Genomic DNA, 13,093 nt, shown 5'->3' on the forward strand with positions numbered 1-13,093 from the left:
CCACCAGCAGTACCTTCCGACACGGGTCGGAATCGTGCCAACCTCAATGGCCGGTTGCAATGCGAACGAGGCAACACCTTAGGCAGAAATGCCGGGTTTGGCCACAAGGTGACTCCAGAGTCCTCAGCACCCCACCTGAGACAGGAAGGGCTGACCGAAAGAGCATGTAGCTCGCTGACCCTCTTAGCCGAGACAATAGCCAGCAGAAAGGCAGTTTTCCACGACAGCCACCTGAGGTCCGCCAGCTCCAAAGGTTCGAATGGAGGGTGGCACAGAGCTTCCAGCACCAGGGGCAGATCCCAAACTGGGGCCCGTGGGGCCATCGGTGGGTGCAACCGACGAGCGCCCCGCATAAACAGGGAGACCAGTTCATGGCTCCCCACAGTACAGCCCTCAAAGCCAGCATGACCAGATGAAATGGCCGCGACGTACACCTTAAGCGTTGAGGGAGAGCGGCCCCTGTCAAGAAGAGACTGGAGAAACTCCAGTATAGTGGACACTGTACAGGTGACTGGATCAACCTTGCGGGCAAAGCACCACCGGGAAAACAGCCGCCACCTGTTCTCATATTGCTGGCGAGTAGAGGGTGCCCTGGCACTCAAAAGGGTGCGTCTGACGGGTTTAGAATGACCGGTCAACAGCTGCTCAAGCCGTCCAGTGGCCAAACCCACAGCCGGAGGCGTTGGGGATTGGGGTGCCACAGTAGCCCCCCCAACTGGGACAGCAAATCCCTCCTGTTCGGGAGACACCATGGGGCGCCGCGACACAGGCTCCGTAGAAGCGGGAACCACGGCCGTGCCGGCCAACACGGAGCCACCAGCAACAGTCTGTGGCCCTCCTCGGCAACTCTCCGAAGAGTAGGCCAAATCAGAGACAGGGGTGGGAAAGCATACAGGAGGCCCCTCGGCCAAGGATGAGCCAATGCATCCTGGCCCAGTGCACCTGACGCCCCCGTAAGGGAATACCATCGGGGGCATTGAGTCGACTCCTCCGTGGCGAAAAGGTCCACCTCCGCCTGACCAAAGAGGTCCCAGATCCTGAGCACCACGTCGCCGTGAAGGGACCACTCTCCCGGAGCAGTCGCCTGGCGGGAAAGAGTGTCCGCGACGTGGTTGTGCCGCCCAGGCAAGTACACTGCCCGCAGGGTGGACAGGCGAGGAGAGGCCCATTCCAGGAGGTCTGTGGCCACTTCCAGCAGCTGTGCTGATCTGGTGCCACCCTGATGGTTGACGTGGTAGACCGCGGAGGTGTTGTCCGACCGGATAAGGACATGTTTCCCTTCCAGATGGGGCATAAAGCGTCTGAGTGCCAAATGCACCGCACGCAGCTCCAGTACATTTATGTGCCTGGAGCGATCCCGTCGGCCCCAGCGGCCCTGAGCCGCTCTGTGTTGCCATACCGCCCCCCCCATCCAGTATGGCTGGCATCCGTCGTAACCACCTCTCTCCGACACACAACTATCCCCATGGGGACACCCCTGGACAAATAGCTCCTGTCCCTCCATGGCCTCAGGACACGAAGACATGACCCTGTCACCAGGAGTTGGCGATGCCTGTGCCGCCTGGCATCCAGGCGGAAGCTGTTGAGCCACCTCTGAAAGGGGCGCAGAGACAGCAGACCCAAGGGCACGACCCGGGTGACTGATGTCAGTTTGCCCAGTAGCCGCAGGAAGGTGATGTAAGATAACTGCCGGCCCCGCCTGAATCGGCCGACCAACTGGAGTATGTCGGTCACCCGTTGGGCAGATGGGTAAGCCCGCATGGAAGGCGAGTCCAGAAACACCCCCAGAAAAATGGTCGCCTGAGACGGGGTCAGGCAGCTCTTCTCCGAGTTGACCTGGAGGCCCAACTGGGACACGTGACCAAGCAGACGATCCGTATCGCGAAAAGCGTGTGCTCGGGATGGAGCGCAAAGAAGCCAATCGTCGAGGTATGTAAGCACCTTCATTCCGCAGGCCCGCAGAGGAGAGAGGGCTGCTTTCACACACCGAGTGAATACCCTCGGGGAAAGAGAGAGGCCAAATGGGAGCACTCGGAACTGCCAGTGGCGACCCTGATAGGCAAACCGGAGAAAACGGCGATGTTCTGCCACAATAGGTACATGGAAGTACGCGTCCGTCAAGTCTATTGAGGTAAACCACTCGTTCCTCGCGACAGTCTGAAGGACCTCTGCTGTCGTGAGCATGTGAAAGGGCAGTACCTTGAGATATCGATTCAGTCCCCTGAGATCCAGAATGGGACGAAATCCGCCCGTCTTTTTGGGGACGAGGAAGTACGTTGAGTAGTAGCCTCTGGGTTGCTGCAGAGGATCCACTGCCTCGATCGCGCCTTTGGCCAGGAGGGCGGAAAGCTCCTGGTCTAATGCATGGGCTTTTACCGGGTCGGTGATCACGGTCACCCTGACCCGGCGTGAAATGTAAGGCCGCCGTCGGAATTGTAGCCGGTAACCATGGGTCAGAGTCGCAACCACCCATGGGTCCCCCGTACGAGTAGCCCAATAACGGAGCTGCTGACGGGAATAAAATCCGACGGTCGGCCTGGAGGCATCACCGTCTGCCCCCACGGCCCCTAGGGGCCCTGGAGGGGTGGCGGCCAGAGTTTGGGTCACGGGCCTGCCTGGCTGGTTGGCGGACTGGCTCACGAAAGGCCCTGCTGGGCCCCTGTCGTGCGGCCGGGGAACCCCGAGCACGACCCCGAGGTGGCGGCATATTACTGCGGCCCGCCTGCGGGTGCCATGTCCGCCGAGGGGGGGGCATACCCCTGCTCAGGCCTGAAAGCTGCTGCCTGGTGTTCCGCGCCTGAACAGTCCGTTCCAGCGCTTCCAAGGCAGCCGAGCCAAACAATTCCCCTGGCACCACAGGCACCCCACGGAGGGTCCGACGACCTGTTTCAGTCAGCGGAGACTGTGCCAGCCAGACCTGTCGACGAGCCTGAACCAAGAAAGACATCACGCGCCCAAGCTCCCTAGTCATCAGCGCAAAAGCCTGAAGCGCAGCATCACTAAAGCCAGTCGCAGTAGTGGCCCCACCAGAGTCTTGTAGGGATGAAGAAAGGGCGAACATGAGGTGCGCCAAGGAATTGCCAAGGCGGCCAGCGCGCGCCCCGGCGTTATAGGCTCTACAGAGAAAGTCGTCTGTAACACGGCATTGAGCCCGTGGGCACCGAACATCACGACGGAGGGCCTCATCCGGCGCCACAATGAGTGAGGCCACAGCGGGCTCAACCGCAGGCATGCGATCCAAGCCTGCTTTAGCCGACTCATGCATAGCCTCCAATACGCGACCATCTGGGGAGAGGCGGGAAAAGGCTCTGGGGTCCCGCCAACAAGCGTGTAGCTCCTTCAGGTACTCCTCGGATGACGGGACAAGGAATGGAGCAGGGGCCTGTCCGCGCCTGAAAAAGGCGCTACCGGGAGCCGACTCCTGCGCCTGCGGGACGGTCAACTGCAGCTGCCCCAACGCCATCTGCATGACGTCCCGCATAGAGCCGTCGCTCGACCCACTAGCTGCCCCCTGAGACGAAGAGAGCGAGCCAGACCCTGTACGAGACGACTGCGCCCCCTCCTCACTCCTAAAGTGAGAGGCGGAGGCAGCCAAAGACAACGCGTCCTCCTCGGGTGCCAACTCAGGCATGGGGGGAGAAGAGGACCCAGCCACCGAAGGACCCAGCTGGTGTGCCTGGAAAAGGGACTTCATTTCTGCAAGTTCCGCAGACAAACGCTCCACCATTGTGGAAAGGCCCCGATCAGCCTTGGCTCGACTCCTCTTAGGAGGAGCCACAGAGGCCGCGGCCTCACTCCGGCGCTTCGAGCGCCTAGGAAGGGTCACCTGCCCAGAAAGAGGGATGTCATTGTCAACCTCGGGGCGCAATTGGGCCAGCCGAGTCACCCTCACGGCATGGGGCATGTAACTGCAGTTCATGCAGGGATTTTCTGATAGGGCCTCCACCAGGTGATCATGCCCAAGGCAGGCAGGGCACAGATCGTGGCCATCATCTGCCTGAAGCATGGTCCCACAACCCGCACAACCGTGGGAGCCATCCATGTTTGGAGCTGACCTGAGCTCAACCGCAGGCCGCAAGACCGGGGGAGCTGACACCGGCAGCCACGTCCAGAACACCGGACTACAATCCAAACCCAAAAACTGGGAGAGGGGGCGAAAACGCAGCCGTCACCAGTTAAAGCTCAGCGCAAAACAGAGTGATCCGTCCGCGAAAGTTGGGAGAGGGGGCGACAACGCAGCCTTCACCAAATAACGCTCAATGCCAATTAAAGCAGCCAGAACCGAACAAGCGGCTAGCCAAAACCGGGAGAGGGGGCGAAAACGCTGCCTTCACCTGTTAAGGCAACCAAAACTGAGTAAGTGGCTACCACCGGGAGAGGGGGCTCACCGATCAAATCTCAGCGCAAAACAGAGTGAGATGTCCACCAAAGCTGGGAGAGGGGCGAAACGCAGCCTTCCCAATAAGCTTCAATGAAAAAAAACAGAGTGAGACGTCCACCAAAGCTGGGAGAGGGGCGAAACGCAGCCTTCCCAAATAAGCTTCAATGAAAAAAATTGAGTGAGACGTCAGGTAAAACCGGGAGAGGGGGGCGAAACGCCACCAAACCACTCGGAAGCTACCACAGGCAGCCCAGTCCAAAACTGGAAAATCAGCTGGTCATGGGAGAGGGGGCGAAACGCTCCTTCACCAATCAAGCAAACAAGACAGATGCCACCGTAGGCAGCTCAGTGTAAAACTGAATAATCAGCCGGTAAATATCGGGAGAGGGGGGCGAGGCGCCACCATAACCGATCCAAGCAAACAGAACTCGGAAGCTACCGCAGGCAGCTCAGTTCAGAACTTAAATACTCAGCTGGTCAATATCGGGAGAAGGGGCGAAACGTCTCATAACCGATCGAAGCGACCAGAACTTGGAAGCTACCGCAGGTAGCTTAGATCAGAACTTAAATACTCAGCTGTTTAATATCGGGAGAGGGGGCGAACGCGCCATCACCAATCACAGCAAACGAAACACAGCTGCTACAAAAGGTAGCTCAATACAAAAAAACAGCTAGACAATCAGCTGTATCCCATCGGGAGAGAGGGGGCGAACGCCACCGTACTGTTTAAGGCAAACAAAACACAGAGGTTACCGCCGGTAGCTTAGTTTAGGAAGCCAAACAATCAGCCGTGTAACATCGGGAGAGGGGGCGACACGCCACCGCAACCGAGTAAACCAAAAAAAAACTGAGGCCACGCATGTAGCTTAGGTTAACTGAAAAAGCGGTAGGCCAAGGCGCCACCGTCCAATTTTAAAGCGCAACAACACTGGAGAGGCTAGAAAGTAGCCACCGAAGTGTGCGCACCACAACACCAACCTGTGAGTCGGGAGATCGGTCCCAGAGTAACTCGTCGCAGCCCCTAGGAGGGCGAAATATCGCTGCTCCCGCCAACAGGCAATGGGCCATCAGACGACGGCGAAATGACCAAGAAAGATAGGTTGATGCTGTGCAAGCGAACCGCACGCGAGAAGAAAAAGGAACAGAGTGTTGGATGACACCAGGCTATATAGCCTCTGATTGATCACCCGACATGTCACAGGTGTGACTCTGTTGGTATTACTACTCGAACGGCGCATGCGCGAAGGGATATTCTGTGCTTTCAGCACCGCCTCTGGCGGTCAGTAGGGATGAAATAGAACTCGCAATCGATTTTATGCTTCCGTTTTTTTAATATTATGTTAATTACCTGGCCTTAAGTTGCTTGTAGATGTCTGTTGTTATCTTAAGACGAGGCAAGTCTTCTGCTGCATTCCGCATCAGGCCCAGAATCTTTTATGTCAGCTCATTTTTAAGGTAAATATCAGGGAAAACACATGTGGATGGTTGTGAATTGGTTGTAACACGGTTGGCTTCAGTTCAAGAGATAGAGCAGAGATAGAGCTAAATTGATGTACTGTAATGAATCCCGAGAGAAACATGGGGCATACAACAAGGCAGTAACTCAAAGAACACAAGTGGCCTAATCCATCAGGAATGATGTTAAAGTACCTAAAGTTGGCAGCTCATGTAAGAAAACCCACTGATGTCCCAGAGTTGAACCGTGCCCACAGATGTCCCACCAGATATTGAAAGCAAAAGCTCAAAGAGACAAAGAAGACGCCCTCTTTTTGCCTCCATTGCTCACTTTTTTTTCCCCCATTCACTCTGACCAAAAAGAGGCAGCAATAGCCTATTGGTGTTGCGGAATCAAAGGTGTGACAACTGCATCGGTGTCCAGTGCAACGTGCTCCACGGCGATGACTCTCCCTCACACAAAAGGCCCTTTCACACATCCTGTCGAAGGTGGGAGTTGCATTGTTTCCCTCAGTGTTCTGTCTTTTAAGATATACTGTAGAGGCAGAATTTGGCTGCAAAGTTGTAGTGCTTCTGAACCCTTCTTGATCAGGTACAGAACTGTGTTATTGTCTCATTTGTTGATTTGGGTTTTCTTTATCAGCTTTTAGGAAGTACATTCTTCTCTTTAGATGTCCCGGTAATGATGTGGATCAGTTTTACTGGGCAATTGTTGTTTGTTTTGTCTATCTTCTGAACTATGTAGGCTTTTTATTTTTTTTTTGTCTTCCCCCTCAGTCTAACCAGGTATTTAATTTTCCAAATCTAACCACGTGGCTTTGGTGCTTCTATATTGCCAAAGAAATGTTCGGGGGAAAAGGACAACACACACCAGTGAATGGACACACAGTGAAACAAGAGTTGAACTTTATCTTGAACTCTATCTTGTTCTCTCTCTATCTTGTTAACTCTATCTTGTTCTCTCAGATATAAGCAGGATGTTTAGATCCCCATCCCGCCTCACTCAGTGTTTATTGCTTATTAAAGCTGCTGCACAATCCAAAATATGGCCATGCTTTGTGTCAAAGAAAAAATGGTAAATGTTTAAGGTTCACTGACCAGCAGTTCACTATCCAGAGCTAAGGTTTTTTTCTTTTCAAACCTTCCAGTCAATTAAGCCTAAATAACTTGATGAAGCCCAAGCTCAGTATATCATTATGATATTTAGCCATCCCGTAAATTTTAGCGTGACTCCTGAGCTGTTATTGCCCAGCAAATGGGAACTCTTTCTCTAATTCCTAGTAATTATCCTGGCTGTGTGTGTGTGTGTGTGTGTGTGTGTGTGTGTGTGTGTGTGTGTGTGTGTGTGTGTGTGTGTGTGTGTGTGTGTGTGCTTGACAGACTGGCTCATTAGTGGCTACCTAAACCATTAACAGTCTGTGTCCATGTTGCAGCACCGGCAGAGCTCCAATTAGCAGCAGGGACTTTCAGCTCTTTCACATCTACGCTCGGCCATTTAGCTTCCACTAACACACCACTTTCTTCCTCCCTGACGCCCGCCCACACACTCGCGTGCTGAGCCACATGGTTTGACTCGCACAGGTTGCGTGCACCCCTACACTTCAGCCAGGCACACACTTTCCTACATCTGAAGGCAGCGCATAAGCGGCCACACACTTGCAGTGCATAATCCCTCCTTTCTTATGCCGCCACGGGTAAATTCTACACCATGAATCAGCTGTCTGGTTTTAACCTTTCACCTGATACAACCAGAAGCTTCTTAGAAACTCTGCCGACCTCCGGTGAAGGTCCTCTTTGTAGGAAAAGAAAAGAAGGGGTTGATTCACTGAGCCTCCTCCAGCCTCTAAGGGAATCAGGGTGTAACTAGACAGTGATTCATCATCTGTGTGCGTGTACAAGATAGTTGGAAACAAAAGACAGAGAAGGGGAAGAAAGAGTGAGATGGGGATTAGTTTGGCTCTCTGCCAGTAGGTCAGACTGGCAGCCTTGTTCACACTTGAAGATCATCCCTACAAGTTATAAAACTGAGGTGGTGTACACCAGGGATCAACATCCAATCCTGGCTGCCCAAGGAAGACAGCCTGGAGCTCTGCATATATGACAAGATGCTGATATCACAGAATAAATATAATAGCTTAAACAAACCTGATGGTCTGAAGCTTTATCACCATCAAAATGAGATCACAGAGCACAAAATTGTGCTCAATATCTCCTCCATGTGTGTGGGAGGAATAGAATTACTTGCCTTAGTTGCCCATTAAACAAAACGGGCGCTCCATTTGGCTTTTATTGATATGAAGTGATTAAACGGTGATTGCGTGAGGGTTGTTGGTTAACATGCTGTTCTGAACTTTCACATCACGCATATTCAAGCATGTGCCGTGTACACGGCTTATTTTAGAGAACATCAGGTGAGAACGTGTCACAATATCAGTGGATAGAATCAGTTTTCTGCCCAAGTTGTCGAGGAAAGCTTCCAGACTCACCATCAGTTCTTGTACTGTTGCCTCATTTGCAAAATCAAAATGCTTCTTATTGTAAAATTAAAGAGATCTTTTGATTGAACTCGCACACAGCAGACGCTCTGGCACTTTCTGTTTTCCTCTTCATTCTTTTTCCCTACATATTTTGAAATCACAGGGATGTATTGTTGAACCACTTAATACATACCCTGCCTCTTTTATTTTTGGAATACATTGTTATTCTCAATCAAATTATACATCTTTTGCAGGCACAAAGCTTCATGGTTCAAAGTTTGTCAACTCTGTTTTCTGTGGTTTGGAGGAGAACATACTTGTTGAATCAAGTTTAGTCCCTTTTAGGTAAAAATGAGACCATTTTTAAGGGGTTTTTACAGTCTTTTTTTTCAGCAATAGGATCTAGTACCACTGCGTTAAACATTTTACTATTGTATACCCCACCTCTCCCAGAACACACATTCCCACTTAGGCCCTGTCCCATTTCAACCTTTGCCTCTACCACCGTTTGCACATTCACGCAGGGCTAGTATGCCTGATTCATTCTGGTGCTGAAGAGTTGGGCAAAGTGACGGTGCTACATGGCCTTCAACCACCACCGCAGTAATGCAGTTTAAAGGAGCATGAGGACACTCAAAAATAAGTGGAGGTGGTGTTTTATTTTGTTTCGAAGCCTTTTCTGACACCATTTACACTTGTATGAGTTAGAATTGCGCCAGTTAGAATTTGTTATATTTGTTACAAACCACTGAATCAATCCTCTTTCAGAAATCTGCAGCACTTCTGGAGTCATTTCCTTTTTCTAGTTTAAAAAATTAAACTTTTTTTCTTTTTCCTGAAGCCATGCCAGCGCTGACACAGGGCGTTGAAATATATATATGCTCAGTCATATCAGTATGAAACAGTTGAGTTATTCCAAAAACTAGTGCAAAAGGAATCTTGTGTGCATCGGGAGACAGCGACACTGTTAGTAGGGCATGACCCGGGTTAACTCAAAACTTAAGTGCAAGTTGGACTCTGCGGGGTTCCTGTAGCTCCCGGCAGTCGAGCTGACAGATCTGATTAGCATTCGGTCCGAGAGCTTTCAGCACCACGGACAGCTCATTCCACCCAGACTTTCTCAACTTACAGCCACGGGGCACTCTGACACACGCATCCAACAAAATGTCTGGTGTGCCTGAGTGAACAGTGACTTTACCCAGCGGATCACCTCAGTTAGTGGCGCCTCATACTGCCCCTCTTTTGTCTGCTTGGTTTGGCTCAGGTTCTGTCACCCACACAGAGGACTCCACTATTGTTTTCCGCTGCGTCCTTCATACTGACTCAAATGTAGGTATTCTGGAAAGCTTTTTATTGATTGACCTTCTAATGGTGGAGAAGCAGAAATCCTCTGTCTCTCGCGGTTCTATTTTTTTCTTGTTCTGAGATAAAGCACTCCTATGGGCATTGAAAAAGAAATTGGTATTGAGTTTTTGATAAGCTGCTATAACTGTTTTGGGTTTTTTTTTTGGGGGGGGGGGGGTTAAAGGACAACCTTTAACCTTTTTGGCTTGTTTTGACGGAGGGATGTTGAAACTCTTATAAACTTAACTTTTGTTCATTTCTGTCACTGTCCGCTGGGTGAGACAAATGTTTTTTTCGAGTGTGATTGGAGACTGGCCAGGCCGAGGCTGGGGGAGCAGGCGCATAATTCGTGCAGTCACCCCATAATTTGATTCCTCTATTTCCATGCTTGTCCAAAAGGGAAGACTGTGGCAGCACTTGAAAAACAAAAAAAGCTTCCCTTGGCATAGCAAATGTGTTTAGCATAAACGGTATTCAGATTACAATTCTGCTGCCATAATACTGGACAGGACAAGGAGAAAAAAAAAAAAAAAAAGGAGAGAATTGAATCTGGAAGCTGGAGCATGCACCTTTTTTTTTTTTTTTTAGTTTTTTTTTTTTTACATTCTTCTATGAATCCGACTGAACAGATAGTGCTTCATTACATTGTGTCTGTTTTAATGCAAAAATATAAGTCAGCTGCTGCTGCTGTGCTTTCTACAGACAGCTCTCTTTCATTCTCAGTGTAGATTTCCTGTTGTTGGGCTTGAACAATGCTGTAAATGGCAGAAATGTGTGGAATACATTTGGAAAGGTCATCACTAGATGGATTGGACGAAGAGAAGAGGCAGTGTGCCCTTTACTTTGCTGTGCTGTATTACAAACTGAACCCACTTAACTGAAAGTCAGAGCATTTACGTAGTGCCGTTTTCTTTCTGGGGTCCCTGACAGATCAGTGATTGAGTCACAAATGTTCTTTTTGGTCGCACGGCCATAAGAAAACAACCCAAGTGCGCTCCAAGGACTAATGTATTAGGTTGCGCAACTGTAAGGTCAGCCCTCCGTCACATGAAAATCAACACAAGAGGTCACATGTGGAGATTTGTACGATGGCCCTGAAGTATAAACACAACGAAAACAAAAAAGTCGGAATAATTTGATAAAACACAACAAGGAAACGCAACAACAAAACAACACAACATGTCAGAAAACTGACAAAAGCATTCCAACAAAGCAGAAGACGAGAACATATGATTTAGAAAACACAACAACCAACACTTCAGAGAACGCAAAGCAATTTTAGAAGACGATATTTCAATTTTTCTTGTATTTTGTGCTTCATTGTTAAAATGTTGTGCTTTTAGTTTGGTGGTGAAATTTTTATGATTCAATCTTTTTTGTTTTGCTTCTTTTTTTTTTGGTCTCACCGTTGACCTTTCTGTTTCGTTGTCATTTTTTCTCAAATGCTGTTGTCTTTTTGGTCTTTTCAACGTTTTCAGTCTAGATTTTGTGTTTTCTGAAATTCCGTCATGTTGTCAGTCATGTTCTTGTCTTTTGGCTTTTGTTGTTGCGTTTTCAACGGCAGGCAGCTGTTTTCAACAAAACAAAGAAACAAGTTCCCATCATCCTGCTGCACTGAGCCTGCTCACATTGTAGTGAAGCGTTGAGCAGCTAAAGAGAGATTTATCCGTTTCAGGAACACAATAGTTGATCTATTTTTTTTTTTAAGTTCAACTTTTTGAGGTCTTACTTCAGTCTCCTTCTACCATCAAAACACATCAATAGTTGTTGATGTGCGCACATATTCATTTGCCATCTCCTGCTTTGTGTTTTCATGCTTCTTTTTTCCATGTCTCTTTCTTTGTCATCTTTACCATTCAAAAACAACTTGAGTGATTATCTTCATTTCACTTTATTTATAATTTAGAGGTTTTCTTTGTGTTTTTTTGTTAAACTTAAGACCAGTTTTTACCATCTTTTTCAGCCTAAAGCATATTTTTGTTCTCTCAACATTACAGGTCACTATTCACCCTGGAAGACCCCAAAGCAGGTAACATGCACCAGCCTCAAAAATCAGGACTGTCCCCATTTCTGCTTTTAATCATGAGTTTATGAAAGCTCTTCTCTTTAGTACTAGCAGCTGCTGTGTGCATACTGTATGTGACTCTTTGATTCATTTGTAAAATAAAGAAATTTATTTTCTGCCTCTCCACTTTCATACTAACTCTACTGATGACTCATATGTATGTGGCTTTTACAACACTTAGCTTTGTGGCCGTTTGCATCGTTACGGGAGGGCAAAAAGTCCAAGTGACATTGATCCTGCAAGTCAGACTTGATTCACAGCCTGACTCGGTGCCATTAGGGGATTTGCATTATGCTATCATGCCACGGCTATAGTGTTGCTATCCATCTGTGATCAGCCTGTTTGGCATGGCCCAGATTTCATCTCTTTTATCTTCATTTCATAACATTTCTCGATTCTGTCTTTTTAAAAGCTCCTCTGCACTTTCACGACCTCCATTTGCTGCTTTGTCATGTCTTTCGCCCTTATCTGCATTTACTTTTTTGCCCATCAAAGCTAAATCCCTCATGTGGTGGCTCTGCCAGCTTGCCTTTAAGCTCATTCTCCAGCTTCCCCTGCCATTTTATATATAAACTGCCATGGCATCATTCGTTGTCCCTGGGCCCTCAAACAATGCTATCCACCAAACGCCCTCTTAGATCAGATACACTTTGCCTTTTATATGCATTTGTCACGCTCATATGCCTTCACACAAGTATTTCAGCCCATCCTTCTTTGTTTCACTTGGTGCGACTGTGTGTGTAATCCATTTCATGCCTGGGCACCCTCCCAGCGCTGCTCTGACCAGTCCCCGACCCCAGCCCATGTTGTCCCCATTCCAGACTCCAACTAACAACTGAGGAAAACTCGGCTGTAGAGCTTTTAAAGATACTTTGTGGCTTAAAATCCCTTCATTGTGTATCATTCCAGCTCCCTCTCTACATAATCAGTGCCCTGCATCGCTCTCAGAAAAAAACCTGTTATTCTATGCACTAAGCTTTAAACATCATAAATGCGGCAGTCAGAGCCTCTCACTTGTCCGGTCACCGTCTCTTTCTACCGCTCAGTGTTCCTTTGTTGGACTCTCCACCATGGTCTGCATTTCTCCCTCAGCTGCAGTCTTCAGTCTCAGCGCTGTCTCAGTTTAATTAGGTATCATTTGTCACAGGATGGCTTCCACAGCTCTGAGAATGAAATATGAAGTAATTTGACTAACAAGGAAAGAGCAAGGGATTGCCTTGTTGTTATATCAACCCTCAGTCAGCAATGCTCAGACTGCAGCTTTCAAAAGCGTTGTTTGCAAATGAGCTTATTGAGATTTGTCAGTCCAATCCAGCCAAGTGTATAGGTAACAGGTTTTTGATACTGCGGCACTTGCAGGTATTTTTATTG

At 49.0% G+C, this 13,093-nt stretch overlaps 1 protein-coding gene across 8 annotated transcripts in view; it reads left to right on the forward strand.

Annotated features, from left to right (window-relative positions):
- magi2a (membrane associated guanylate kinase, WW and PDZ domain containing 2a) overlaps positions 1-13,093 on the forward strand; it is a 206,139-nt gene that overhangs the window by 162,784 nt on the left and 30,262 nt on the right. For 7 of the 8 annotated variants that reach the window (XM_075471589.1, XM_075471590.1, XM_075471593.1 and 4 more), the window contains one exon: positions 11,655-11,686. The exons of the other annotated variant lie outside the window; for it this stretch is intronic. In XM_075471589.1, coding sequence (XP_075327704.1) covers positions 11,655-11,686 — 32 coding nt within the window. The remainder of the gene's footprint in view (positions 1-11,654; positions 11,687-13,093) is intronic. 8 annotated transcript variants of the gene reach the window in all.

The sequence above is a fragment of the Odontesthes bonariensis genome, chromosome 8 (genome assembly GCF_027942865.1).
Source record: "Odontesthes bonariensis isolate fOdoBon6 chromosome 8, fOdoBon6.hap1, whole genome shotgun sequence".
NCBI lineage: Eukaryota > Metazoa > Chordata > Actinopteri > Atheriniformes > Atherinopsidae > Odontesthes > Odontesthes bonariensis.